Genomic DNA, 27,543 nt, shown 5'->3' with positions numbered 1-27,543 from the left:
TAAAATTTCAAGCATCTGCGATAAATAGTTGCTGAGATAAATGTGACAGAAATTTTTGTTACGGACGGACAGACAGACGGACAGACAGACAGACAGACGGACGGACGGACAGACACACAAGGGTAAAACAGTATACCCCCTCTCCTTCGGAGCGGGGGTATAAAAACAGATTACAGCTGGATGGACAGACAGATGGACAGAAAGTGATCAGAAAAGCTCACTTGGGCTTTCAGCTCAGGTGAGCTTAAAGGGTTTAAATATAGTATTATATTAACAAGCTTTAAAATCCTCAACCCCCCCCCCCCCCCCCTTCACACTCTCAAAGCTCATAGGTATGAACAAATTACAATTTTCTGTAGATTATAATATAGAAGCTAACATTATTATTTTTTAATTTTTGGTTCTGGAGATGACATTGATTTTAAAAACACAAATCTAATTTCGTTTCCCTCCTATTCATGATTGGAGGAAACATGACCCATGTTTTGAACATGCTTTAGTACCGGTTCATTGTATACACTATTCACCAAAAAATTGTTAAGTGCCAAACATGGCTGAAATTATGACCAAGGTTCTGGAACAAAAGTAAAAACAAAAACCGCTGGATTACACCTTCATTTCAGGTGAGCTAAAAAAAGGTACCCAAATCCCCCCCAAACCAAATACGGTAGTTTATATGAAGACAACTCTATCAGCTGTACATGATATTCTTTGTTCTTTCTGATATATTTTACCTGTACTAATGATTGATTATCAATAGATCATCCAATTTTCATACGGAAATTTTTTTTGTACATATCAACAAGTAACATTTCATTCTCATTAACTTCTTCGCTTATAACTAGCCAAGGGTCTGGCTAGTGAAAATGTCTCAGTTAACAGCTTAGGTTAAAGCTGGAATTTCATTGATGTACATGCATGCATGTATTTAGGATTGTAATGTCAACTTCTTAATTAATCAGGAATCTAACAGTGATTGGAAAACTTTGATTAATTTCCAGCCAGTCTGTTCATATATACAAAGGATTGTAGTATAGAAACTCTAAATATTTTTTAATTGGGTGATTACTACCCATTAGATCAACTACAACCCCCTTCCGCACCCATTGTGACTTAATATCTGAGGCTTAAGCGTGCCTAACCAACTGCATGTTTCATTTCTTTATTTCAATGAAATAAATGTTATTAAGGCATTTGTTTCAGACATAAAATCTGCAAATAAAAAATAGTAAATTGCATCAGATATTTAACATTGTGGGCAAGGGTGGATAACTCTCATTTAACCAACCATTTTTTTTTCGTTGAAATAACTATATAAATGTATATGATATGGGTCGAATTTGGCTCCCTTAACTCGCCTTTATTTTAAGTTATTCAGGTACATTAATTTCACACATGGAGCATCTTTTTTAAAGTGAAGGGAGGGACTCATCCGAAAAAAAATTTAACATAAAAAAAAGTCATATTGTGCTAAAAATATAAATAAAGCAGGAAAATGTTAACTTTATGATGTCAATTTTCTAAATTGTGGGCATTTGTATCAAAATAAAAACTTTAAAAACACTTCACATGTATATCTGTACAAAGAAATCAAAAGAATGCAGTAAAATGATGTTCATTTAAGGGGGTCATTTTAAGTCCTCATCACGTATAGTCCTTTTAAAGAATATCAATATTCATGCTTATTGGCTAAATTGTTTGATGGCTAATGCAAATGAGAATATCCTGCAATTTGATTTGCAGGGATACTAAAATTAGCGCTCTTATATAAATATTAAGCAAAGTTGTAATATCCTCAACATGTTTTATTAAAATGTTCCAAGTTTTAAAACATATATCCGCATGACATCTTGGCAACATGATTGAATAACAATGTGGACTGGTAATAAAACAATAACAATTCAAAGTAATAGGAAACAAATAATGTCTGTAACAACGTATCAACCTGTAATAAAAAAGTATAAAAAATAAAATCAGTCTTTATACCCACCAGGGTCCATGACAGGTAACACATTGCTACTTCTACATAAGGAATGTACACTGCATTCAACCACCCTAACATATCAGACACTACAGTTTTAAAAATGTATACCGAGATATAAGAATATAATATCGTGTATCAGTAAAGTATCCCATTCATTATGCAATGTTGCATTTTGTTGATGGTGAAATTTTCACAACCACCCGTGGGGTTTCTTGAACCATTTTAATGAAAAGGCAGCTCTTTATAATGGGCCATGGTCTCATTCTGTTTTTGCTGGGCTGGACAGCTCCACATTCCCACTGTTTTCTTGACATGTTAAGTTATCACTCCTCATTTCTTTGGCATACATTTTGGCCTCATCCCTGAAATTCATTTTTTTGTAAGATCAATAATAACAGCATGTGATGATACACATGTATACAAATGTAAATAAATGTACTGGGGTACTACACCTACAAAGTATGTAATGAAGAAACCATTTTCATGGTTCAATCTAATATCAAATAACACTCACGTTTATTTTTCTACATTGATAAAAATGATCGATCAATATCTGAAACTATCTGTTAGATATTTTCATACAGAACTGTATGAGGCAATTAATACATTCTATTTATCGATAACACCGAATGCCTTTAAAAGATGTACCAGTTCTTATAGAAGAATTATAATGGGACAGTACTGATATCAGACTGCTGCTCTCTAGAAGTTAAGTATGATTTTTAGACTGCAATAGCAGAGGAATGGTGTGACTGCCACAGCCAAGTTTCACTGGCTACCAGTATCTATATATACTCCCCCTCTTACTTGTATGGTTTCTGGTCCTCAGCTGACATGTTCCTCCAGGTGTGGCCCAGGATTTTACTGATGTGAGAGGTGTGTACCCCAGGGTTAGCCCTACAGGAAACAAGAAAAGTTGGCAACGGTATGACATTTGGATTTGAACCATTTAAACCAATCTATAGGACATAATGCCCCCTTGCTGATTTCAAATGAATCATATTAAACTTTCCTCACTGTGCATGATTTACTGGTAATAATGAATTTTGTAATATATGTAAAGAAAAAAAATTGACACAAAACTGAAAAAATTGTTTATGACTTTTTCCTTTGGATGTTAATCTTAAAATATTAAAAGAATTATAAGTAAAGCAATAAATGTATAAATAGCAAAGAAACTCACTCAATGAATTTCTTGCGATTGTATCTACTGAACATCATGAACCCATTCATCCAGGTGGTTTTCCTGTGGTCTATTTTTTCTGGTTTACAAACAGAGCTCTTGTTCTCACTTTCAGGTTCCCTGTAAATGACCATTCCACTAAGAGATTATGTTCAATATCAAACATCACTGTTTTGCTTCCTTTTACTTTATTTACAGAATCTAACATACATGTCTCTCTTGCAAGGATATTTTTTTGATTCATGGCAATGAAATTTCTATTCAAACAAAAGGGAAGGTTAAATCATGTGTAATTATTAATAAATCACAACCATAGTATTGACACCAAAATCTATTTAATAGCTTAATTACAAACACAACAAGAGGCCCAGGGGCCACCTTGCTCACCTGAGTGAGTAATATTGGTCATAACTCTTATCAGGAAGCGGCAGCATTTGGAATCAAAGACTAACTAATACATACAAACAATGGAATCTAAATGCAGTCTCAATCTATTTGTTTCAGCTGATAACAAGCCATCAACTTCTTCTTAATAAAGTTATATTAGCTTATTCATTTCAGTTTTATTCAATCTAATTATTCTATTTGTGTATCTACCAAAATGAAACATTCAACTTGAGAAAATGTAACTCAGAGTTCTAGAAATCTTTTGGTCCTGCCAGCAACAACCGATAAAAATAACCAAGGACAAATTACAGTCCAAATGACCAGTACATGTTTGGTACAAAAAAAAAGTGTTTTTTAAAATTTCCTAACATATACCATTAATGTATTTAATTTAAATATATAATAACACTGAAAATTCATCATTACAAACCTAATCTACAAAAATTTCAAGCATTGTTTACTCACACCCCACCCCCAGCTACTAGTTGTTTGCCTCAGAAGAATTTTTAATAAATAATCCTAAAACTCCCCCTCCCCCCAACTGCTTCATTATGATCCATAAGGGTAAAACAATACTTATAAACGTATAATTTGGTATGGTATTATAGCTTTATTCTGATTTATTTTCTCAAATAATAGCCTTAAGATTTTTTATGATTCTTCAGAAGAATTATTTAAGTGTTGTTTTCTACTTATTTCTTTATGACCTTTTTAGAGCCCCTTCCTGAATCCTTGGGGTCGTGATTTGAAGAAATTCAAATTTACCATACATCAGAAAGCTGATGTAAAAGTTCGGTTATTATGAGCTACATGTATTTGGTTCTGGAGAAGATTTTATATTTCCTCATTGTATCAGAGGAGCCAATCTCGTTTTAGAATCAATTTCAATGTAACCATAAATAAAGAAAGGGGTCAAACTCCGAGCCGGATAAAAAACTACCAGCTCACTTCAAAAGCCTAATAAATTTTTACAACATTCGCAATATGCATGAAGTTTTAAGTAAATATGATGTCTGTCGTCTGAGATACATTCATGCCAAATTTCAAGTTGATAGGTCTTAAAATAGCAGAGATATACGTCATTCTTCTCTCAAAGTTGCCAGTTTATTTTTATTCGGACATTTACAAGTCCAGGGCTCCTAATGGGTTTTTAGCTCACCGAGACGAAGTCAGGGGGAGCTTATGCTATACCCTCGGCGTCGGCGTCCAGACCTGGTTAAAGTTTTTGTTACAGGTCCTGTATTTAAGCTATTACTTGTCCTATCTTCACCAAACTTGCATGGATGATGCATCTGGACCTACTTATGGACTTGAAAGACTTGGATGCTGAATCTGAGTCCTAAATTTCAGATGCTGGAGGAGGTTAAGGTTGTTTGACCAGGTTAAAGTTTTTGTTGCAGGTGCCCTTCGATAGCAATATCTAAGTTACTGCAGGTCCGTACTTCACCAAACTTGCATGGATGGTGTGTCTTATGATACTGATGCACCAGACAGGCTTGAGTGCTGACTCTGAGCTAAAGGTTTCGGATGCTGGAGGAGGTTAAGGTTTTTGGAGCTGGTTAAAGTTTTTGTTGCAGGTGCCTTCTGATGATTATATCTTAATTATTACTTGTCCTAACTTCTCCAGACTTCCATGGATGGTGCATCTTATGATACTGATTCACCAGACAGGCTTGGATGCTAAATCTGAGCCGTAGGTTTCGGATGCTGGAGGAGGTTAAGGTTTTTAGAGCTGGTTAAAGTTTTTGAAACAGGTGCCCTCTGATGATTATATCTTAGTTATTACTTGTCCTAACTTCTCCAGACTTCCATGGATGGTGCGTCTTATGATACTGATGCACCTAACAGGCTTGAATGCTGAGTCTGAGCCATAGGTTTCAGATGCTGGACATGGTTATGTTTTTTGTAACAGGTCACATGTTTAATAGATAATAGTACTATTTCAAACTTGCATAGTTGACTAAACTGTAATATGAATGAATCACAGAGGAAGCTTCAGATGCAGAGCTTGATCTCCATTATCAAGGATGCTAAAAAATATATCTTAGTTATTACAGGTCCTAACTTCACCAAACTTGATTGGATGGTGTGTCTTATGATACAGATGCACCTGACAGGCATGGATGTTATATCTGAACCATAGGTTGTGGATGCTGGAGCAGGTTAAGGTTTTAATTGCTAGTGCCATCTGATGATGAAATCTTAGTTATTACTGGTCTGAACTTCACCAAACTTGCATGGATGGTGCGTCTTATGTATACTGATGCACCTGACAGGCTTGAATGCTGAATCTGAGCCATAGGTTTCGGATGCTGAATGAGGTTAAGTTTTTTTGGAGCAGGTCACATGTTTTATAGATGATAGCTTGCATAGTTGATTTAACTATATCATAAATGAAACGCAGAGGTTGCTTCAGATGCAGAGCCTGATCTCCATTATCAAGGATGCGAAAGAAATCTCCTACCTCACTCAAACCTGCTCGATAGATAGATGTGTTTGTTGATAAATGATATAACATGATTCCTATGATATAGTATTGTATGGTATGAAACAATATTGTTTAATATGATACAGTATAATATCATATGTAATATTATAAAAAGTTATATGATACGATATGATATTGTATCATTTTTTTTAATATTTTATGTTATGATATTGTATCATGATATTGTTATGTATAGTATTGTATATTATGATACAATATTATATTGTATTATTAATTTATTATTTTATCACATGATACTACTCCATAAGATATTGCAAAATATAGTATTGTATCCTATGTTACAATATTGTATATTCTATAATATTGTATCATACGATATTGTAAAATATGATATTAGTTTCTGTAATATAGAATTATATCACATGAGATTGTATAATATGATACTGTAATATTATATAATATCGTATCATACGATATTGTATAATATGATATTGGTTTATAATATGATATATTTATATCACATCACATGAAATTGTATGATATTGTAAAATATATTATTTTATCATATGATACGATATGTATAATATAATATTGTATTCTACAATATTTTACTTTATCACATAATATCATTTGATATGATACAATGTTGTATCAACTTATATTGTATCATATGATACAATATCATATCATGTATCAAAAATGATACAGTATCATACAATATCATACTATATTATACAATATAATATCATATGTTTTAATGTTATGATGTATTATGTAATATGATATTATAATATAATACTATATTGTTTTATATATTATGATATTGTATTATGTGATCAAATACAATAACGTATAACCAATACAATGTCATATCATACATTACAATATCATATCATCATTGTTTATTATGGTATTTTATTGTATTATATGATATATGTTGTAAATATGATAGGATGCAATATTTAATTTTATATTATTGTATTGATTAACATATGAACATATGATCATCATACAATTTTTTAACAGATGATATATGATATTGTGTCAAAACAGAATCCATGAATATCCAAGATCATAAAGTATGATTTTCATTTAATATGATAAAGGTGGTCTCATAGGTTTAGTCTCATAAGGGTGACTAAGAGTGCTGACTCTGAGCTAAAGGTTTCGGATGCTGGAGGAGGTTAAGGTTTTTGGAGCTGGTTAAAGTTTTTGTTGCAGGTGCCCTCTGATGATTATATCTTAATTATTACTTGTCCTAACTTCTCCAGACTTCCATGGATGGTGCATCTTATGATACTGATTCACCAGACAGGCTTGGATGCTAAATCTGAGCCGTAGGTTTCGGATGCTGGAGGAGGTTAAGGTTTTTAGAGCTGGTTAAAGTTTTTGAAACAGGTGCCCTCTGATGATTATATCTTAGTTATTACTTGTCCTAACTTCTCCAGACTTCCATGGATGGTGCGTCTTATGATACTGATGCACCTAACAGGCTTGAATGCTGAGTCTGAGCCATAGGTTTCAGATGCTGGACATGGTTATGTTTTTTGTAACAGGTCACATGTTTAATAGATAATAGTACTATTTCAAACTTGCATAGTTGACTAAACTGTAATATGAATGAATCACAGAGGAAGCTTCAGATGCAGAGCTTGATCTCCATTATCAAGGATGCTAAAAAATATATCTTAGTTATTACAGGTCCTAACTTCACCAAACTTGATTGGATGGTGTGTCTTATGATACAGATGCACCTGACAGGCATGGATGTTATATCTGAACCATAGGTTGTGGATGCTGGAGCAGGTTATGGTTTTAATTGCTAGTGCCATCTGATGATGAAATCTTAGTTATTACTGGTCTGAACTTCACCAAACTTGCATGGATGGTGCGTCTTATGTATACTGATGCACCTGACAGGCTTGAATGCTGAATCTGAGCCATAGGTTTCGGATGCTGAATGAGGTTAAGTTTTTTTGGAGCAGGTCACATGTTTTATAGATGATAGCTTGCATAGTTGATTTAACTATATCATAAATGAAACGCAGAGGTTGCTTCAGATGCAGAGCCTGATCTCCATTATCAAGGATGCGAAAGAAATCTCCTACCTCACTCAAACCTGCTCGATAGATAGATGTGTTTGTTGATAAATGATATAACATGATTCCTATGATATAGTATTGTATGGTATGAAACAATATTGTTTAATATGATACAGTATAATATCATATGTAATATTATAAAAAGTTATATGATACGATATGATATTGTATCATTTTTTTTTATATTTTATGTTATGATATTGTATCATGATATCGTTATGTATAGTATTGTATATTATGATACAATATTATATTGTATTATTAATTTATTATTTTATCACATGATACTACTCCATAAGATATTGCAAAATATAGTATTGTATCCTATGTTACAATATTGTATATTCTATAATATTGTATCATACGATATTGTAAAATATGATATTAGTTTCTGTAATATAGAATTATATCACATGAGATTGTATAATATGATACTGTAATATTATATAATATCGTATCATACGATATTGTATAATATGATATTGGTTTATAATATGATATATTTATATCACATCACATGAAATTGTATGATATTGTAAAATATATTATTTTATCATATGATACGATATGTATAATATAATATTGTATTCTACAATATTTTACTTTATCACATAATATCATTTGATATGATACAATGTTGTATCAACTTATATTGTATCATATGATACAATATCATATCATGTATCAAAAATGATACAGTATCATACAATATCATACTATATTATACAATATAATATCATATGTTTTAATGTTATGATGTATTATGTAATATGATATTATAATATAATACTATATTGTTTTATATATTATGATATTGTATTATGTGATCAAATACAATAACGTATAACCAATACAATGTCATATCATACATTACAATATCATATCATCATTGTTTATTATGGTATTTTATTGTATTATATGATATATGTTGTAAATATGATAGGATGCAATATTTGATTTTATATTATTGTATTGATTAACATATGAACATATGATCATCATACAATTTTTTAACAGATGATATATGATATTGTGTCAAAACAGAATCCATGAATATCCAAGATCATAAAGTATGATTTTCATTTAATATGATAAAGGTGGTCTCATAGGTTAAGTCTCATAAGGGTGATGTCTTGTCTCGGTGAGCTTTGTAATCTGTGATTACCTATGTTTGCCTATGACAACAACAGCTTTTCGACAAGTTGAGAAGCATTCGCACAAATTTTTTAAAATCTCGCATCAAACGCACGCTACTTACATCCTCCAACTTTGATGAAATTCCTTAACTACTCTCCAAACTGAACTTTTATTCTGCAACCACGTCGACTTCTGACAAGGCCGGCCATTTTGAAGTCTTTGAGAAAGACTGATTCTGACAGGAGAATTGGGAATATTAACCAATGAAATTAAAGGTAACATTAGCTATCACAATGACCAGCCTGGTCAGAAGTTGATGTGGTTGCAGAATAAAAGTCCAGTTTGGAGAGTATTTAAGGAAAGTTAAGTATTGAGCATCACAACAACAAGCACAAGGTCTGGTGAAAGAAATGATGGCTTACTGAGAGTCCTGACTACATTTTTCTGGAACAGGTGTTGCTTTCTGTCGGCGAGATCGAGATGTATTATGGAACTTCCAAATGTATGGAACATAAGATACAAAGTCCTCATCAACTACAATTAACAATCATTGAATATATACTGTGAAATTGCTTCAACACATCACCATGCCTCCCAAAATAGGTATCTTTATCACTTACTAATAGTGACTACTATAATGAGAACTCATATATCACTGAGATGGTGGGCCCCACTTTCATGAAGGACATTATTGTAACGCAAAAGCATTTTAGTGATCTTAGCCACTGACTTCAATATCACTATACACTTTTCATTAAAAAAACACTCTGTGGGTGTAGTATAAAACAGATATGGACAAAGAAAAAGAAATAGGGTCTTAATAAGGACTTCTGTTTTGCCTCGGACTAGAATGTCTCGACGTCATTGGGTGAATTGTGTCACTTGATTGCCTTATAAATTTCTTTACATGGCGAGTGTCAAAATTTATACAGCAACATGGCGGACGTAATGTTATTCGAGCTGGTTTTTTACACAAAGGTTCAACCATACCTTTAAATTTTTAGCCCTGAAATATTTAGATTGACCCCCCTTTGCCCGTGACGTCATATTATGATCCTACAATGGCATCCAGGCCAGGTTTCCCCTGACGACTGACAAGGAAGGTAAAAAATTTGAGAATTAAGCTATGAATTTAATTGTTATATATTATCATTTGTTGTTTACATACCAAACTTAAGGTCCTTGACAAAACAAAATACTTATTAGGTTTGTTACTGACTGTTTACAGAAATTTGTTGGGTTGGTAAAGTCCAGTAAACGGTCAGTAACAAACCTAGTAAGTAATATTCAGAGGTCTGTTATGACTTTGACCTTGAAACTTGCTTCAAGGCAACTACACATTCTCTACCTACAAGCTGGCTTTTGGTAAAGTCTTGGCCAGATTTGGCCAAAGAGAGAGAAAATATGGCCCCAGAAATGATTTTTTGAAGAGATCTGATACTTTATTGTCCCCTCGTGCAACTTGTTGCAAGGGGGATATAGCATCACTGCTGTGCGTGTGTGTGTGTCCATTGTCAGCTCTTTAGCAAAATTCCAAGAAAACCCTCTCATGAATATTCATTTAACTTTGTACACTTCCTTGGCATGTTAAAAGGACAAACACTATAACATGTAACTTCCAAGTCAATTGATTAAATAATTTTTAAATCATTGTAAAAAACGAAGTTTAAACAGGAATATATGTACGACTTGACAATCGACATTTCTTGTACGGTAATTTTAGTACGACTTGAAGTAAATCGCTACCGTATACACTTAAAATCAAGAACTTGACATTTTTTGGGATTAAATCTAGTAAAGGTAAAAATAAACAAACAGTTTGTAGTATTAGAGGGTTAGAAGTTTGCCCACAGTTAAAGGTTGAAGCGGGCAAGAGATTAAAGTCATCTGATTTACATAGAAACAAGCAGTCGACTTTCGGACAAATTTTCTCGTATTACTTATAGTACAACTAGTCAAAAATTCATAAGAGACTTTGACAGATATCGCACATTTATCACATAAACATTTTTTCAGATTAATAATAGCTGCATATCTACTACTATTGGTTTACATACGACAAGCAACTAGAATTGTCCATCAAAGCAGACTACAGATCGCTAGATCTTCAACTACGTTTCATAATGTATATGGATCGTTTATGTACATGCTTATTTAAACAATAAAATGCTTTCTTTGGTGATTTATTCGGGATGTGAAGGTAGCGACATTGGAGGAAAAATACATAACCCGCGTTAGCGGGTTATGTAAATTTTTCCTGCAATGATCGCTACCTTCATAACCCACATGAATCATCAAAGAGAGCATTTTATTGTTTATATTAACTTCTTTCTTTAACTAATTAATAAACTGATTATGAAAAGTTAGTAAAATTCACTAATTTACTGTTAATGTACAAAAGTACGTTAGCTAAAAGAAACAGCCAAATTGTCTCCTGTGAGACTTTGAGTCTGGCATCATCATGATTATTTCGTGCAGTCCGGGATTTTACTAAGGTCGCCGTAGGTTCTGACCAATCGATAAACAGGGCGTGTCAATTTCATTCCTGTCACTTTCAGCCGTTTTAGATTTCGACCTATCGATAAATAGGGCGACTGTAGATTTCAGTCTGGCTGTTTCTATAGAGCTATGAATTAACTATAAGTTTCTGTAAGAAATAGAGGAAATTATGCTTGGTAGATGTAAATATATAAAAATGAATCTCACTAAATGAATTAAAATTATTAAACTTTAAAGCATATGTGTTGAGTTTCTGCGAGGAATATGAAAACTTTTCAACTACGTAAATGTAAACCTCCCCCAATTTATACATCACAAAGCTTGGGGATTAGGATAAAATAGAGAAATACTTGTGTCATATATATTTTGATCTGATAAATTTACATGTATTTTCCTAATTAATGCATTTCCCCCTACAATAAGTAATGTAGCGAGGGGATGCTCCACTTAGCGGTGCCCTTATTTACCATTGACCTAGAAACTTGGTTTTATGTAACTGAACACCCTTTAGAATTACCTACAAGCATTCTTCATGTCATCATATGTAGTACAATATGTATGAGTCAAATGGGCAAGAGGGAGAGAAAATATGCTCTAAACAATTGTTGTCCAATGAACAAATTGACAGACTGATCACTATAGGGCACCTCCCAGAGCAGTACCCTTAATATTTTTTTTGTACTACCAGGTATACTAAGTACATGTACTAGCTTGTACATGCACTGTTTTACCACAAGTACAACTATCATATAACAACAAACATCCTACTATACTGAATTCTTTACTTCACCTGGGCTTCTTCGCAAAAATTTTCCACAGGAGTCAGATTTGAATCTTTTTGCTGCTGGTTCTGGTTCATAATCTTCATCCACCTCTTCTTCTTCTTCTTCTTCTTCTTCTTCATCCTCTTCCTCCTCCTCCTCTGATACAGATGGCTGCAGCCTGAGGTTTGTGATGTTATTAAATGGTGACCTTTTAGGGGTGTACTGCTTTCGCTTGTTCTTCCCTGGCCAGTATGGACTTTTCACTGGAGTATTCTGCATGCTTGGCCTCTCTGGACTTGACAGGAAGACAGAAATATCGGAGAGTCCTGAAGTATTGTGCTGACTGAGGGGCTCGGATGCCTGGGATAAGAAGACGTCCTCCCTGTATACGTTGGTCTGCAGTATACTCTCGGGGGATATGGTTCTCATCTCTCCATCTGTGTGCTCAGCAGCCTCAGTATAGTCTTGTACATCGTTTTTGATCCCATAGGAGGAATTCAGCAATATTCTCTCCTTCATAGATAAACATATGAATATTTGAAATTCATTGTAGTAAATCAACACTTTGTTTTCTTTCCTGTTATAACATCAAATACGTCTGCGATGCACTTGGAAACATTACTCAAAGTTAAGGCAATCTAAAATGCTCCACAAACAATTGACTTAATTATAAGCTAAGTTTTCATTTGGAACAACTTAACCTATTATAAGCTTTAGATTTTTTCTATGTGTGTGGTTTCGTGTTTTTCATAATAAATACTAGTACAAACCCTCACCCTCGGACTGTTTAGCTGAGATGACCGTTTACCAATAGGACTAGACATGAGATCAAAGGCATCTGGGAAATTGTCAAGGCAGGATGAAGAAGGCAAGAAGTCATCATTCTGAAACTATTATCAACATTATTTGATTAACTCACTGTCAATTTTGCAGTATTTCTGGCAAAAAACTTTTAAGAGTCAGACATCTGATGTTGTACATATCTTTGTTGAATAAGACAGTTCTAACTTACTATCAGTTTGGATGGAGTGTCTATTAACTGGCTCAGAATACCCTGTGTAGACTGGCTAAAGAATCCTTCCTCATCTTTAACAAAAACCAACAATATTTTAAAACTATTTCAGCAATTAAGATAAAAAATAACTTGTACAACTGAAAGAAAATAAAAAATGAGAAGCAGTGCTTTCAAAAAATTAATAACCTGGATCATCTTTGGACTCTCCACACACAGATATGTCCATCAGGTTTTTAATGGGGGATGTCAGCCACTTGTGGTCCCTCAGGTAGGGGAAGGAATGCATCCCCACACTGGTCCCGACCCCTGACTCCTGGGAAGACTCGTAGTCCTCCACCAGCTGGTGGTCAGTGGTGGAGTCTATGGTCGGGGAGGAAATCTTCAGCCTTCTCTGCTCCAGTTGATGTTTCTTGTGATCAGACTTAATTTTGGTCTGAAATAGTGTCAAATTGATCTGCATCAATCTTGAGAGCTATCTAATATCTTGCTAAAATTGGGTTTATTTCTCCTACTTCACACATAGTAACAAGGTTTATATAGAAATCATAAAATCTGAATATTACCGGTAAATCAGATCGTCGATCCGCTCCTTGTTTTTCTATTGTCTCTACATGAGGAGATCCTCATGTAGCGACAATAAAAAAACATCCTCATGTAGCGACAATAGAAAAACATCCTCATGTAGCGACAATAGAAAAACATCGTCATGTAGCGACAATAGAAAAACATCCTCATGTAGCGACAATAAAAAAACATCCTCATGTAGCGACAATAGAAAAACAAGGAGCGGATCAAGGATCTGATTTTAATCATATTGAGAAATTATCATGATTGTATCTTCCTAATCCTCCTCATTGGAAACAAAATTGACGTGACTATTGAGTTTTGAATTTTCCCCCAGTTATTTTTTTATTGTATCCATGCAAACAAACCTGAAAGTCACAAAACATTCTGCACTGGAACAAAGCAAAATTGTCTTTTCTTTTATACAGTGTGCCCCCTTACCTTTTGCCTCAGAACAGGAGGATCCTTCTTTAAAGCTAATGAAAAAAAATATGCTCTGCTGATAAAATAACAATTTACATGAAGAAACATACATCTTTCAATTTTGAGCCATATTTCGTTTTTTTTTAAACTTGCTATCTCCTACAAATTTGATGCCAGGAAAATCTGAATGACAAGAAGTAACATATGTGATGTACTAGTAGCTTTTTTAGTCCGCAGTTGCTCAGTGATGAAGTCCGTGGACATCAGAAGATCGCCAACTTTAAGGTCAAGTTTTTCACACAGGTCATGGACAGTGTTCTCCAGGTAACAAACATAAGCAATGATTTTTTGCATCATTACCACCTATTACATAAAAGAAAAACATTAACGTAGTAGTGCTGTAGATTCCTAATTTAACGAGAGGAATTAATTTCCGCATAAAATCTCGAGAAGCAACCCTCACAGATTTTAAAATCTCGCTTTTATTTTTCAGATAGTTTTGAACTACAGGAAATTATAACAAAAATTTGCTGATCGTGATTTTATATTCTCGCGATTTGATACAAAACACCGGAATCGCGGAATTAAGTACATGTACTAGCGTAAAATAAGGAATTTACAGTATGCAATTATAAATCTAAAAAGTTTCTGCTTAATAATAACTTATCTTATAACTTATCTTATAAAGTCAAAAAAATAAGTGTTCTTTGGTCCAGTGACCAGGACAAATGATGCTGCATTAATAATTGAAATATATACCGGTATTTATAGCCAGATGGAATAGTGAAAAAACTTATTTTTAATAAGAAATAAAACTTGAGTTACTCCCACTCTAATACAGCAAGAGACACCTGCTTGCAACATTACATCTTGGTGTGAGAAACTACCAGGTATTGTTTATCATATTCTTTTGGCCTAACGTACCATTACCTTTGTTTCTTTCATGACATCAGAGTAACCTGGGACACGTTCACAGACCTTCTTCATAGATTCATTTAGTGTATGATGCCGGACCCTAAGAAAAATTTAATGAAAGATAAGCCTTTAATTCAACAATTGTGTCAATCAATTCTAAATCATTTAAATTTTTACCTTTCGTTTTCTCTATGTCTTTCCATCATTTTTAGTAATGTTTTGGGGGTTTTCTCTCCTGTCCGTTTATGTGGTTTTGATTGAGCTGAGACAGGCGATAACATGGAACTTGACATCGGTATAGTCACAGTGTTAGGAAGTCCACCACTTTCGTTACTAACAAAGCCCTTAAAATGAAAGTTTGAAAAACAGAAGGTTATAAAATCACTCATAGCAAAAAAAATTAATTGATTTAAGCATTGAATGCTTATTTTTGGATGTCGTTGGTCCTATGACACACCAAGCGGTGTGTATTCAAATTGAATACCGCACATTATTTTTGGATGTCGTCGGTCCTATGTTAACGCGGTATGATAATTTGTCTGAACCATTTGGTGTGTCATAGGTCCAACGACATCTAAAAATAAGCATTCAATGCTTATATTTATATACTCATACTGATGTCTATTTGTACGAAATATTGTATATTGCTGCTATATAACCATTATTTAAAATCTTAGTCAGGGATGGAAACTTCATGGAACATCCATATTAACATTTAGTCAGCTTCCGCGAAAAAAAATATGGTGCCGGAAACATTTTGGAGAAAGTCTTTTCTTTTAAGTAGAAGATATATACTGTGGAATCATTAAATTTCGTGGTGGCTCAATTTTCATGGAATTCGTGGATACCTCTCATCCACGAATTAACATCCTCCACGAATTAATAAATAAGTGTTATAAAGTCATATTTCCTGTGTAAGTTTAACAGAATACATGAAATTATGTCCCCACGAACTTGTAGAATTTAAGCGATCCACGAAAATTGGCCCCCACGAAATTTAATGATGCCACAGTATTATAGTCTGTCCCAAGATATTTAAGCAGCACATTTGGGCGATTTTTAATAAAAATACTCATACCTCTGAAAGAAGTGCAATTGAAATAGTTGAAAGGGATATTTTCCAAGATAATTTCAATGACACATTATCATCTTTCACCCGGAAAAATTCACAGGAACGAAAACAGATTCTTTACGGAGATTTATAATGGGGAATGTTTACATCTTTTCTCCCTTCGGAATACATCGCGCAATTTTTCAACGTTATCATCCGGGCTTGCTGCAATACAAAATCTCCGTAGACATAACATTTTTTAGCATTGTATTTAAACCTGATAAGCTAACAGGTGCGTTTCGACTGAGAAATCTTGGAAAATTTTCATACTTTTGAATGAACATCGTTTGAAAGCTGGGGTATTTATAAATATCAAGCAATTAAGCCAAATGTGAATCCAGGATATCTTGGGACAGAGTATAATGATTGTTTTTCAAAAGGACATACATATGTATCAAAATGGTTATGTAAGATTAAAAGTTTCATTTAATCTTACAAAAATTAATATACTCAAAACACATGAAGACGTTCATATTTGTGCTCATGGCGCATGAATTAGCAAAGTGTAATCATAGAAAATTGAATGTCGCAGACTTCCAATGCAAACATGAGGGGAAATATACACTGAATGTAAATATAACATAATAGTTATCTCATTCTGAAAGTATACTATTCGGGCTCTGTGGAAATTGATTAACATGCAGATAATAATTACCGTAATATATATTATAAAATGTTTGCTAGATTTTATTTCTTAACTTCAAACGCTAATTGGTTACCATTGAGTTGTCATTAGAAGAATCTCCTTGACAAAAGCATTGGTTTACTGATCCAAAACAGTCATGGGAATGGCTGTAAAGTTGGACTTCATTTGTTCGTAAACTTCTACTGAGGTATGGAAGCATCGATTTTTTGTGACGATATCCCTTTTTTATGAACAAATTAGGATTCTGTAGAATAAATTTACAGACGTGTATAGGAAATAAAACTACAGCATAATTTTTCAATAAAAATTAGGTTTCTGGTAATTTTTTAATTTCATCATTAGTTTCTTTATAGACATGCATATTGTTCTTATTTACCTTTACAAAATTGAAAAATAAAATAATTTCATTCGCTCAATACGGGATCAGATATTTTTTAAAGACCCACATAGCAATATAAGACTTCTGTCCCTTTAGAAACTAAGCCTTTTAGATCATTTCTCAAATAAAATGCCTCATAAAAAATTCAAAACATGTCAAAAAATACTGTAATATTTACTTTTTATACGAAAACATCAACTTTTTTGCACGCTGTCAATGTTTCAAGATTTCCCGCCTCAAAAAGTATGGCGACAGGAAGTGGTAAAATGTTTCGTGAGGTTAAATGCATGTTAGCTTACAAAGTTACAATAAAACTAACTAATAGTTCATCGATTAAACAAATCTCAGACATGTTATGTTGTGGCCATTTTAATTACAATAAAAATATGAGATAACTATGAAATACACGTTGTAATAAGTTCTAATTTTACACCATTCTTGTAGCTGGTCCTCTCACACCTGTGACCAGTTTAGCAAGTTTCAGAGATGGACAGTACTGCCACGGACTTGTCAAATGGCATGCTCTCGGACAGTGTCGGTGAGTGATAATGTTAAAGTAAGACAGCAAAATGTTTATTTAATTCATTGCACCTCAGCCAACATTCGATATTCTTGAAAACTGCTTCCGAAGAACCGACCGCTGAGTTGGGTGTTGTTCTTTATGTACTTCACAATGTTCACTTTACAGTGCCGTACATAATTGCTAGTATCAATTTGTAACTGTCGGTCATTTGGACCAACTTGCTCGCATGAATAATTACTCTAATGCATATATTCTAAAGATTTGATAACTTGTGTTGCCTAACCTAATATGCATGTTTTGACAAGTGAAGTTAATTCACTACTACAGTGTGCATAATTTTTAAATTAAAAAGTTATAGGTATTTTGGAACCCTCTCAATTCTTTTAATGATATCTTTGATATTTGCATATACACAGTAAAGGGAAATCTAATTGATGGGCTCTAGCTTCTTGCTTCCAATGAATATAGCACTTTTGAAGAACTGACAGGGATGTTTAGGTTTGAAACATAAGATGTGCCAGAAAATGAATACTTCAAGTAACTTTCCAACAGAAATAAAATGTGAAGACATCCTTATCAGCTTATCAGTTGTGAATTATCTTACAAATGCTGATTAAAATATTTCTAATTAAATTAAAATCGCATTAATGCATTTAAAACAAAATATACGACTTCTTAAATATATAATTAATAAAAAAAAAAACTTGCACTGAATGCATGGCTACATAAAATTATCATGTTTAAACCAGGGGATTCATAAAAGTCTCAAATGCAATAACTTTACTTGCATAGATAGAGGAAAGACACACTTTACTGTCATTTATTACCCCTGAGATGCCTTGCTTCAAGCTATTCCAAACATGCCTGTAAAGTCACCATTAGAAATGAGAAAACAAACGGGTTACAATGAATAAGTGTGCTTCTATTCGATGCAGCGTGAATTGCAATCTTCTGCATGTTTCAAAAGTCTGTCCTCCATGAGACATAGAATGACATAATTTTTTGGCATTTGAATTTTTTTTTTCAATTATCAAAAAAATAAATAAATTATGAATTAGTCTAGAAAGGATTAATGGACAACTGCCAATGATAGATAAGAACTATACAGTAAGACTTAAACCTGCTAACTAGGAAATATATAAGGTTGCTGTCAAGCAGGGTCAGGCCTTTAATGTTTTAGTTTATCCCTGATAGGATAAAAAGTAGACTGTATTTTAGGTGGCATTTAAAGAGTTATGCGTGTCAGTCAGTTCATGTCAACTGATAAATTAGAAAGACGCATTATTTCAGGGGGTTTGTTGATCCAATCCATTGAACCAATAGTGTCCTGTGATGTATTTGAATGTTACACTTTTTGACTTTTTAACAAAAATCACTTGCAACTGCTTGAACAATATTTTCTTACTATAGATATGTATGTAAGAGTATTTGCTTTACAGGTCGATAAAATATATGTAAATTTAAGATCTTTTAGATGTGTATGGAAATATTCAAATACAAACAAGATGGAAAAACAGGATACTATTAGACATTAACTCTGTTCAAGAGCAAATTTAAAATCAGTAAAGTGAGTTAAAGAACAGCTAGGAAATTTGATAAAGAGCTATGTGCGAAACAAAGTGTTTTTATGCCCCAAAATTGAAAGTTATGAGTTTCAACGGAGCTTTAGAAATTTGTGTTAAGATAGGTTAATATATATATCTAGTTAAGAAGATAAATTGTCTGATCGAAGTCATAGTAGAATTGTTACATTAAAGTTTTAAAATTCAGCTAATTTAAATTATCTAAAAGTTAAATGTAACAGAAATAATATGATATGTTAGTAATGAGCTAAGTTCACAAAAAGTATATATGTTAGCCAAAAATGCGGGATTTTCTATCAGTTTTTTGAAAAGGAAACATCGAGTGCATGCTTGCTCCAACACCATTTTTAAATATGATATGCAAAATAATATGAACAGTAATATATGTTAAAATGGTTTTGGAGCAACATTGCGCTCTATAACTCCTAGCTATTCTTAAGTAGGAAAACTGATAAAATTTTCATCTTTTGAGAAAATGCGGGAAATGGCCCATTTATGTGACATCATAGAAGCATGAGGAATGATCGATGTTGAAAAACTTTTAGATTTCTGTAACTAGCATATTAAATTTTTTGTTTATGATATGTTTTTCTCAAATTTATAAAACACGGGGGCAGAAATTAAACCTTATCGCATATACAGTGGGGCCTCAGATATCCGGACGCCAGATAACCGGACGCTTCAGTTTACGGACGATTTTATTTGGGAACAGATTTTTATATACGTTATTTCGTCTCATTTATCCGGAATTCCGCGTTCCGGATCCGGACGGCCTGTTTTTACTACAAAAAGCTGATTTACTACTAGTCTTGCTTCATTTAACCAGACGGTTAAATTTGATGATACCCTACTCAGTACAAAAGATTACCCCTGTCAATTAAGTTTCACACCTTTTTTACGTGCTAAACCCTCATTAGTAGCTTGTATAAACACACTGACTTCCCAAATCACTTTCAAAAATTGGAAAATTGCGAACAACAGTGTATCACACACATATCACACTTGGACACAAAGAATTTAGCTAGATTCGGTTATCATTATTGTCCGGTTAATATTTCATGACAAAATAATAAAATAAAGCAGAGTTCTTTATATCTAAAAACGTTCATATCAACAGACACCTCTAGTATGTGTTGCTATATGGTATGAAAGGCAAAACAAAAAACTAGTATCAACACTGAGAGCCGTTGTATACAAATACATTATAATTCATGACAACAATAGACATATTTCAGATATCCGGACGCTTCACCTATCTGGACGATTGGACTTGGGAACGAAAGCGTCCGGATAACTGAGGCTCCACTGTAGTTCTTTATGTAAACCTTTGAATATTAATGACAAAACATTATTTGAATAATGCAACAAACACTGCCAGGACTTTTTAAGGAAATCGTTAAACCAGCCCCCCAAAAAAGTAAAAATTTAAATGCCCAAACGAATGCTTATCAATAGCTAGATTGGCAAGATTATGTTTGATGAATTTACGTAGTTCTGAATTTGTACAACAGGTTGATGAAATTTACATTACTAACAATCTAAAATCAATTTTATTTTACACAATCAAATTTACACGAATAATGCAGGAAAAAGGCTCCATTGTAAAGGTTTTATAGAAATTGCAGTAATAGATGCAACTGATATTGAGGCTGCATGAACAAAGTGTTTCAATGTCAGCCAGTAGTTTGCAATAGGCAGTTTTCGATTTTTATTTTTAGTACTTAACTAAATGTTGGGTATTTTATCCAGTTTTACCCTTTACCATCCAGCAAACAAAAACAAAGCAGCCAATTCTTTCTCTCATTGCAAGAAAGGAGCTGAGAAGATGCCTCCCAGACATTTAAAGTAATTGTGCTTGGTTGATGTGTGTGAAAAATTGTATATAGCTAAAAGGGGCAAGAGAGAAATTGTCAATGAAATGAGAATCTCTGGCTCCGATCTCTAAAAAGAACTGTTTTTATTTTCATGAATAGAATAATTTATATCATTAAAGCTTTCTATGAAATGAAGTAACTTTAAGGGAAGTAACTCGTCTCTGATTGTTGCATTGGGCAGTAAAAGTCTTGTTAATTACTTGTGTATAAATTATGAGTTACCTCTATATACAAGGGAACAACTGTATTATTAATTATTTCATGGATCAATGCATGTTTTTTCCTATTACAGATGCTATAAATGTAGGATGGTCAGAAAAAAATGCTATATGTGCTTGTAAACTGATTCTTTATGCGTAGAAAATAATATTAGGGTAAATATCTAATGTTAAACAGATACATCTGTATATAGTGATGATGTTTCCTTGTTGGAGAGCCAAAAACAGTGCCTGCAGTGAGCAATCGACCCTGTTGTGTAACAAAATACAACAAAATATACACTGAAGTCTAGATAAAGAATTACATGTGTGTAGTATATCAAGTACATGTACCAGAGATTTTATGGGTTTTGTATGCAAACGGTAGATTCTTAGCGCTCAAGATTGTTGAAATTGCTGATGGAGTTCTGAAGTTCAGCTAGTGGTTGTTTCGGGATTTCATAATTATATCTGGTGTGAGGTGTTTGTACATGTAGAGAGATAACCATAGGAAATCTGTGAACTTTGGGGGATGTGTATCTTTTTTTTATCAAGGAGAAAAATATGTAGATCCTATACAAACTTGCTGCAGTGATAAGTAGATAGGCCTATATTTTTATAAATTCAACTGTTAATGTTAGTATGCTTGTTACAAGCAAAGTTTAAAGTCTGTTTTTTCGTGTATTTGATTCACGTTTTCTATGTTCAGGTATCATCTCCTTGATAATTGTAAAATCACGTAATATCCTGAATAATCTCATTTTTGCGGTGACTCGATAAAACTGTGGAGATCTTGGGACAGGAGTGTTGATTTATGAGATGAGCACATTTTTCAGACAAAGAGTCGAATATTTACTTTTGAAATGAAAAATTTTACAACTGACTGTTCTTAGAAGAAAAAAGCACATGTGGATTTAAAGAGGCTTTCGTAGTAACACACTTGAACTTTTTTTTGAATGGTTCCTAAAATGACAAGGTTTTTGGGGGAAATAAAAAAAATAATTTGAGTGATGGATGAGAAGTAGAAATAATAGGAGTGGCTCTGTAGTTGATTTTGTCAAATATTGCTACTCAAGCGTTAATTAAGTTCCAATCATTATTTTCATCAGTGAATGAAGAAAATTTTGTGTTACATGATGAAAAAGCAAGATTAGGGTTGCCAGTTCAAAGTATGACTAAGAAAGCAGCTTGTCAAGGTCATCGTTTGGAAGAAGAATACTACCATTGTGTATTACTAGAGAAGTGCATTCAGACAGGATATTGATTTATTGGTAGCAAATGTGTTCCATAAATGAAGACTTAATCCTATACCTGTGCTTATAGCCTAAATATAGGAGCTAGGGAATAGAATGAGAGATGCCCACATTGTCAAGGCTAGTGTCTCTCCTCTCTCATTGAAACGTGAATTTTTTATTTTTTTTTTTGAAAAATGGAGAACCACCTATCTGCTAGTTGTCTTGACAGCCTGCCCAGTACGCAAGTGTGCTCCACTGAATGTAGCAGTATTGATTTTGGATTTCATGTTTCTGATGATAAAGATGTTTTAGGTGAGCTGAAAATTGAATTAATTGATTTCTCCAATTGATAAAATGTGTGTTTACGTTTGCCACAAACAACACATGCTAAATATTTCATTTATGAGAAAGGCTGTTGGCGATGAGTAAGCGGCAGGCATGTTGCTACTTTCACTTTCAAGATGATCATTAATTGCTTACTTTAAAAGCATTTAGCTGTAGTAGTCTCCCAAGATTTGAGAGCAGTTGCAGTAATTGTTTTGTAGGGAGCTTTGAATTATAATTATATACACATTGCAAAAGCCTATGATGTGCATGTTCAACAACATGTAATAAACTCTTATAAAGGTAATAACTGTATACAGATGTTACAATGCACAGTGTGTTCTGTTAATTTCTAGCTCTGGATATATAAACAAAGACCAAATCAACTCTTGAGTAATATGTATAAGGTTTGAATTATCACACATTAGTAGACTATCGTTAGTATGCAGTGTTTTATCAGTTCCTTCAGAATAGACAAAGCTTGACGGTCTTGTGTCAAATGTCGGTAGTTTTTTATCATCGGTGCAATGCCTGTCTTTGGGTTCAAGTGACAATTTATATGCAGGGCATTGTCACAATGGATTTGTGGTGATTGGTGGGGCCTGCGTTTTCTCTGAATGTCCAAATTAACCGTAACTGGTGGTTTTGGTTATGTACAGACCATGGCTAATGGGGGTAAAAATCAATACATGTACCACAAATAAATACAACACACACTGCTGATCTGTACTATGTTCATATAAATACAGTGTACCTGTATACATACAGGGATCCCATACTATATTGATGTTCAGGGGCATATACCTCAGAGGTCCTTCATAATTGTGTAAACACTTGTGCCAGGGTTTTCTAATCTTTTGAAACACAATTGAATACCTTTTTTTGTGGTGAAAGTAAACAAAGTTTTTGGCCTGAAATATTATAAGACTTGAATGGAAAGCTAAGTAATGATTTCTCTCCTCACTTTATTTAATAATTGTGACATCTGGTCATTCTTCATAAACAATTTCATGTTATAATTTTTGGACAGAGTTGCCAGAAAGTTAACATTTATTGGCCAAAGAGTCCTTTTTTCGCACGAATCAGTTTTTCTGTATTATTAGAGTTGCCATTTTTGCATGTGCAACAGAAGTATGCATCCTCCTTATACAATTGCTATCAATGATGTAACATGATTACCACATAGATACTTTAATAGATATAATAGATATTTTAAGGACTTTTGATATGTAGGTAGTTTTAGCTGTGTATATAAATGTTGTTCTGTTGCAAAATTTACCACACTGAAATTTCTATGATACCTGCTTGATGCCTTTGTAATTTCTTTGATCCTTTGATGGTGTTACAGATGGGCTGTTGAGCCAGGACCATGGAGAGCTGTGTCAGCGGGTACTTTGTCTGGAGAAGAAGGTCCAGCAGCAGGAGGATGAGATCATCTGTCTGAAGAGTGCACTGGCCGATGTCATCCGCAGGCTAGGCCAAGTGGAGGCCACCAAAGGTAAGCTGGAAGATCTTGGGAATAGTCATCTACAGGCTGGGTCATGTGGAGGCCACCAAAGGTAAGCTGGAAGATCTCAGGAATAGTTGTCCACAGGCCGGGCCATGTGCAGGCCACCAAAAGTAAGCTGGAAGATCTCAGGAATAGTTGTCCACAGGCTGGGCCATGTGGAGGCTACCAAAGGTAAGCAGGCTGGAAGATCTCAGGGATAGCCGTCCATTGGCCGGGCCATGTGGAGGCCACCAAAGGTAAGCAGGCTGGAAGATCTCATTAATAGTCGTCCACAGGCTGGGTCATGTGGAGGCCACCAAAGGTAAGCTGGATGATATAAAAATAAAGATAATGATCATTGAAGGTAAAGTGAAAGATCTCATGACAACTTGCCTAATTATAAAAAGGAATATGGGCCAATAGATATCATGTGAAGTTAACAAAAAGTAAAGTGGAAGATCCAATTGTTCACATGTATATTATAAAAGTGTAGAGATAAGTTTGGTACTGTAAACCAACTTTTATTCGTGTGTGAGAATTTTTCATGAAGTTCACGAAAGTCACATTACTGTGAATATTTCTTGCCGCATACCAGTATTTGCCATATAGTTGTTAAAAAAAAAACCAGGTGTGGATAAGGCTTGGTCCCAAAATTAAGTCACCGCAAACCAACACATCTCAGGTAAATCGCTAAGTAAAGTTGTTGGAAAATAATAGTTTGTTTAGTGTATTCGGTAAGGATGCCTGGGTTTACTTATTCAATGTCTCATTTTAGCATTAATTTTCTGTAAATGAAAATGAATGTTCTATAAGAATTGATAAACTTTCTAAAAACAAAGTAATAAATAATAATGAAAAGGTAGTGATATATTTGCTTTTCTATTGCAGCACAATCATCCTCAGCGCTGCCCAGTAAACCCAATTTCCGGGGGACTCCGACCCGTAGGGCAGAGAAGGCCTACAGCAGTCCCTTGGACAATGCCCACATCACCCCCAACAAACGACCCACTACCCCCACACATCGCTCTGCTGCTTCCCCTCGGACCAACACCCCCAGTAAAAAGTGGTCTTCCATGTCTAACTCCCTGGATTCCTCTACTCTCCATAGGGACGGGTAAGTTATCCATTGAAACACACACTTAATTATTTTGGCTATACAGTTTATTTTCTGGTTATTTTTTTTGTTAAATTTTGTTTTTGTATCTTTTGGTTTTTTTTATTTGTGGAAAAAAAAATTTAGCCTGGCTAGTAAACCTGTCGAACTGAAAGCTAGCAAAGGTGTTGAACCGAAATCTAGCAAACCTGTTGAACCAAAATCTAGCAAACCTGTTGAAACCAAACGTACTAGTAAAAGCTTTGAGAGACAGAGTTCTAATGAACGGAGGTAAATTTGGGTGGTAGCCATATAAACCCAATTTTATACTGATACATTATATAGAGGATTGTAGCTGATCAAAGTGAAGAATAATTTGTCTAGAGTTATGGCTCTTTATAAAGGTTTAAAAATCCTCTATACAATGTTAAAACCAACTTAACAATATAACTTTTAATGCTAGCTCCCTTGTATATATTTTATTTATTAACAAACACATTCAACTTTTTAAAAATCTTGCCTATCTCTAATTATTGAGCCAGTGCACTGCTTCTGTTCAGGGTGGGTGTGAAACCTTGTACAATTTTAGCTTGTTCATAAAAAAATTGAAAATGAGAGGAGAGATGAAGGATATAGCGTTATCATTATCCAACGTGATTTCAAGGTTTAAATCACAGAATTGATGAAAGATTACATGGTAAAATAGAGGAATATTTGGAGAACTTAAAAGGTTCTCTATTTTTAAAAAAAATGTTTCATACATGAATATCTTAAAATAACAGTGATTCAAAAAGATCTATGATTGCAAATTGAAGCTGTAACTCTTGTTCAGTAACTGGTTAATCGACAGAGAATATATTTAGATCTCCATTAACTAGCAAATCAGCAACAAATCAAGAATAACGGTGATGTAATGTTATTGAAAGCGTTAAATCAGTAGAGAGGTCTCCAGGGTCCAATGGCAGAGGACTTAAATGTGAGGGTATCAAGCTCACACAGACCATGAATTCATAATGGTCAGCAGAGGATTGATCAGATCTGACAGAGGACTGTATGATAAACATAATACATATTGAAAAGGTGTAGTTGCATTAGAAGATTGCAAGAGTCTGCTAAAGTTGATTAAATACTAGTGTATATGTATGCGCTTGCATAGCTAGGCGCGGTTAGGTTAGCTGTGTGGGTTTTTAGTTTTGTTTATTTAGACCTAGTGTTCAGAATGTTAGAGTAAGAAGTCAAGGTGCTATTATTTGCAGGGTAAGAAAAAAATTGTCCTAGATATTTTTCAGCTTGCTTGCTTTCTGTTTTATCAGTTACTACATCTTGCCACCAGTAGATTAAATGTAAATTGAATAAATTAAAGCAAGCAATTTCTGAAACATAAAATTAACCTAATTGTTAAGACACTCATTTCATTTCTGTAGAGTGACCTCGAAACTTTGTTCTTGAAAACTACCCGTAGCTGAATTTTTTAGAAACACGACATGAAAATAATTCATTACCAATTATTATTTAGTTATTGCACAACCATAAAATAAATAATTGCCTTTGAAAGAAATACATGTATTTAAAAGAAAACAACTCACCCAAAACAAGACTATAAAGTTGGTTAATGTGATAGGAAGAAACCACTCCATGTATGCAGGAAGATGCATCACTGTGTTACT

At 33.8% G+C, this 27,543-nt stretch overlaps 2 protein-coding genes across 10 annotated transcripts in view; one reads left to right on the top strand and one right to left on the bottom strand.

Annotated features, from left to right (window-relative positions):
• Positions 1 to 1,790: 1,790 nt before the first annotated feature.
• LOC105327228 (uncharacterized) lies at positions 1,791 to 24,736 on the bottom strand. 2 transcript variants are annotated; one of them, XM_011427567.4, is made up of 14 exons: positions 24,596 to 24,736; positions 17,253 to 17,423; positions 15,600 to 15,766; positions 15,438 to 15,522; positions 14,723 to 14,870; positions 14,526 to 14,560; positions 13,707 to 13,953; positions 13,518 to 13,591; positions 13,282 to 13,395; positions 12,532 to 13,018; positions 9,665 to 9,776; positions 3,168 to 3,287; positions 2,792 to 2,881; positions 1,791 to 2,346 (listed from the first exon to the last, which is right to left on the bottom strand). In XM_011427567.4, exons 2-14 carry the CDS (start codon positions 17,376 to 17,378, stop codon positions 2,244 to 2,246), a joined length of 1,908 nt encoding a protein of 635 aa, XP_011425869.3. In that variant the 5' UTR covers positions 17,379 to 17,423; positions 24,596 to 24,736; the 3' UTR covers positions 1,791 to 2,243. The 2 variants fall into 2 exon arrangements, with proteins under 2 accessions (XP_011425869.3, XP_011425870.3); XM_011427568.4 differs by lacking the exon at positions 24,596 to 24,736 and adding an exon at positions 17,737 to 17,816.
• LOC105327229 (echinoderm microtubule-associated protein-like 2) overlaps positions 17,946 to 27,543 on the top strand; it is a 27,766-nt gene continuing 18,168 nt past the window's right edge. The window contains exons 1-4 of one of the 8 annotated variants that reach the window (XM_066089224.1): positions 17,946 to 18,096; positions 24,643 to 24,792; positions 25,672 to 25,897; positions 26,024 to 26,167. In XM_066089224.1, coding sequence (XP_065945296.1) covers positions 18,045 to 18,096; positions 24,643 to 24,792; positions 25,672 to 25,897; positions 26,024 to 26,167 — 572 coding nt within the window. In that variant the 5' untranslated portion in view covers positions 17,946 to 18,044. Of the gene's footprint in view, positions 18,097 to 22,174; positions 23,283 to 24,642; positions 24,793 to 25,076; positions 25,106 to 25,671; positions 25,898 to 26,023; positions 26,168 to 27,543 lie in introns of those variants that run through there. The other 7 variants (XM_066089221.1, XM_066089222.1, XM_066089223.1 and 4 more) reach the window with 7 other exon arrangements.

The sequence above is a fragment of the Magallana gigas genome, chromosome 6, assembly GCF_963853765.1.
Source record: "Magallana gigas chromosome 6, xbMagGiga1.1, whole genome shotgun sequence".
NCBI lineage: Eukaryota > Metazoa > Mollusca > Bivalvia > Ostreida > Ostreidae > Magallana > Magallana gigas.
Note: the sequence above shows the minus strand (reverse complement) of the source record. Positions and strands in the feature narration are given on the sequence as shown.

Excerpts from the sequence above, each read along its gene's own strand:
- LOC105327228 (XM_011427567.4), bottom strand. The coding sequence starts at position 17,378 with ATGCTTCCATACCTCAGTAGAAGTTTACGAACAAATGAAGTCCAACTT. Across the intron at positions 15,523-15,599 it reads AGACATAGAGAAAACGAAAG|GGTCCGGCATCATACACTAA; the intron begins GTAAAAATTTAA and ends AATTTTTCTTAG. Across the intron at positions 2,882-3,167 it reads AATCGCAAGAAATTCATTGA|GGCTAACCCTGGGGTACACA; the intron begins GTGAGTTTCTTT and ends TGTTTCCTGTAG.